Below are 3287 nucleotides of genomic sequence, written 5' to 3'. Positions count from 1 at the left end.
CCGCGACCGCCAGCGGTCCCACAGCCGAGCTCTGCCGCAGCAGACATCAACACACGCGAACACCAAAACCCGCGCGCGAAACCAACGGCGTCGAGGCAACCTGTACATACTCATTGTAAATAGCCATCTAATCGACAATATATATTATTATACTATCCATCCCACTGTCTTCACGATTATTGACATCTGCTCGAATCCGGACCACACCGACTCGCAGCTTATCCCGCACGGAACGCGAAATAGCGTTACATTTATATATATGTATATGATATATAATATAAAATAAAAAAATATATAGATATATATATATATATATGTTTCTAAAAATATTTTAAAACCGATAATCAGGTATATTTATATGGAAGTGAATTTATATGGAATTTATATGAAATATCTTCAAAATTTTTAGACCTTTCAAATGTTATACCTACATTTTTTCAAGAAATGGTAATCTGTTTTCAATATGCAGACAAGTATTTATTATACATTTGCATAATTGTAATTTATTAAATGCAAGTTTTTATTTTCTAGAACCCGTCATAATACACTAAATCTAAAAGCAACTCAGGGCTCTTGATACTAGAGTACACTTTAGCATTCTATTTGTTCGGGAAGTTACATTTGTGTCTCCGACAGAAGCTAAATAGGAACTCTAAAAATAATAAAAATATATACATTTATAAAATGCAAATAGTTAAAAACAAAATAGAATTTTCCGAATATTTATTTTCACTATATTTTATAATAATTTTTTCAAGGCAGCTTTTATCAAACTATTGTTGAAAGTTTTACGATTTTCCTATTTTCTACAACTTGGTTCATATTTCATAAGTTGAAAAAAAGATTGTGATAATTGATAAATTTTGAAATTTTAATCTGTACGATAATCTTTTTAATTAAGCAATATCAATAAATAAATAAAAATATTCGCAACAGATTCTATATCAATTTATAGAATAAATGTTACTACAAAGTAACAAATATACATCCATAATTATTCGTTTCGAACTAGATCTAGTGGGTAAAAGATGTTTACCCTGATCTATGTACAAGAATTATACATGTGTATATAGCTTTTAACATATATAATTCTTGTAGATACATCAGAATAGACATCCTTTGGATTTGATCGACTATATCTAGTTCGGGACGAATAATTATGGATGGGTGTATACAAAAAAAAACCTGTTGTTCCGTACGGACGCTGTCGCCAGCACGGACCGCGCATGGCGGGCGGCCGTGCGCTAGGTGCGCGCCGCTCGCGCGCGTTTACCGCTCGCCGTTACTTCGCGCCGTCGCCGCTACGCGGCAGCAAGCCGAGCCGGCCTGTCACTCGCGGTTAATTTTCGGTTCGGCGCCTATATAAGACGCCACGGGCGACGGCTCTATGCCTTTTGAGTGCGTTCGCACGTTGGGTCATTGTTTTTGAGTACGCTTATACGTTGCCTTAAGGTGCGTTCCTTTATTTACTGCGAGTACTGACGCAATGACGTCATGAAAGTGTACTGCCAGAGTGTTCCATTTTAACTTTGAGAACTGTCGAAGTGCTGCAGCGTTATAAATCGGAACGCATAACAGCACGCTTTGTACAGTAAGTCCACTATAATAGGTTATTTCAAAGACATTCGTATATTCGTATTCACAACAATCTTGTGCTTCAATTGATACAATATTGCTGTATGCAGTCTTGATATTTTAGTAATATAAACACGAAAGATACGTTCGCGTTCGACAAATCCTGAGAGGTTCCAAAGAAATGACACAATCACAATCGTTTTGTTGGAAAACACGACGCTGATCTCCTTGAGAGTAATTATTATTATTTTCATAGAGAATGGATGAAATATCTAATAAAAATATAATTGCATTTATTGCAACTATGTTAATGGAAATAATAAATGAGGATGAATCAAGTGACAGTGATAGCGATGTAGATATTATTCAAAACTTGTTAATACAACCTCGGGTACCTACAATAAAAATAAAAAATTATGTAGAAAATATTGTGTCTTTATACTCAGAGGTGGAGTTTAAAATACATTTTCGGTAAGTTGTGAAGCATTTTGATTTTACTAAACAATTTTTCGAAGTAAATATGTGTATTTTTATTTAAAATTTAACTGTTTCTCCATCTTAACTCCATCTATTATATATATGGGCAATTAATAAAGATCAATGATGGCTATGTGTAGGATGACACGTACTACGTTTATATTTTTATTAGAGTTGTTAACTTCTCATCTAAATAAGTATTCAAATACATTTGGACGTCAACCTATTTCTCCCGAAAAACAATTATTAATGTCAATTTGGATGATGGCATCACCTAATTCATATAGGTAATATTTTTTAATTTCTAGTATAAAAATAAATAAGAAATGTATATACTTTTCTATTTTTATAATTTTCTTGAAGCATACTCATACATAATTATTCCATAATCAGACAAATTAAATGTATTGCTGAATATTTTTTCCAGATGGGGGATTTCATATGAAGTGATCAAGCTAAAAAAAATTTTTTCTCCAATTATGTTTAAACTCGGGGCATTTGTAGCCCTATTAGGTGGTAATATTTGGTAGAAAAATTTTTCCATTTGCTCCAATATTTGAGGAGGGGGAGGGGGTGAAAGTTTTGGGGGCCCGTTTCATTAAACAATTTTTTTCAGATAATTAAATGAATAAAAAAAATTTATGAATATCAGTTTCGATATGTTTTTTTATGCCCTTTCGATTGGTAAAATGCATTTAAAAAAAAAAAATTTTGATTCAAAAAACTCAAAGTTAAAAATAAAAATGACTTTTTTTGGAAGAAAGACACGATTTTTTTTATTTTTTATTTTTTTAAATGAAAGCTGAGATTTTTTCCTATAAGAACATATAGTTCCGAAAATGGGCCTAGAATGTTAAATTCATGAAAATTAGAGTTTATCTGCTGACTCGAGCGCCGCGGACAAGAGCGCGAGGCTGCAGTTGACTGTCTAGTATAAGGAGGCGAACGTTAACGCTCTCTGCATTTAACAGGGTTGAGACTGTCATTTTGTGAATGCCTGCATTACGCTAACGCATAAATTTGGAAAAAATTTTGAAACTTGAAACCTAAATAAATAAAAATTTATAATTTTTAAAACGTAAAATCCTTGAGAAAGATAAATAGTGTACTTGAGCTGAAAAAGTGAATTTATAATTATATCTGAAGTCGTTAAATACTTACATCCCTTTAAGTAATGTCCTTCAGTTTTCGCTGTTTTCTTTGTCTTTTTTTACTTTTTGGGCAATAATCACTTT

At 32.6% G+C, this 3287-nt stretch overlaps 1 protein-coding gene across 4 annotated transcripts; it reads left to right on the top strand.

The window, feature by feature from the left end:
• The first annotated feature begins 1404 nt into the window (after positions 1 to 1404).
• LOC116853723 lies at positions 1405 to 3267 on the top strand. Of its 4 annotated transcripts, none has more exons than XM_032834898.1 (4): positions 1405 to 1591; positions 1832 to 2046; positions 2193 to 2339; positions 2480 to 3267. In XM_032834898.1, exons 2-4 carry the CDS (start codon positions 1835 to 1837, stop codon positions 2580 to 2582), a joined length of 462 nt encoding a protein of 153 aa, XP_032690789.1. In that variant the 5' UTR covers positions 1405 to 1591; positions 1832 to 1834; the 3' UTR covers positions 2583 to 3267. The 4 variants fall into 4 exon arrangements, 3 of the variants coding, with proteins under 3 accessions (XP_032690789.1, XP_032690788.1, XP_032690787.1); XM_032834897.1 differs by having other exon boundaries at positions 1700 to 2046; XM_032834896.1 differs by having other exon boundaries at positions 1686 to 2046.
• The last annotated feature ends 20 nt before the right edge of the window (positions 3268 to 3287 follow it).

This window comes from Odontomachus brunneus, unplaced genomic scaffold (genome assembly GCF_010583005.1).
Source record: "Odontomachus brunneus isolate Ranch 3 - 2012 unplaced genomic scaffold, Obru_v1 Obru_scaffold_498, whole genome shotgun sequence".
NCBI lineage: Eukaryota > Metazoa > Arthropoda > Insecta > Hymenoptera > Formicidae > Odontomachus > Odontomachus brunneus.
This window is presented reverse-complemented; position numbering and strand designations above follow the sequence as displayed.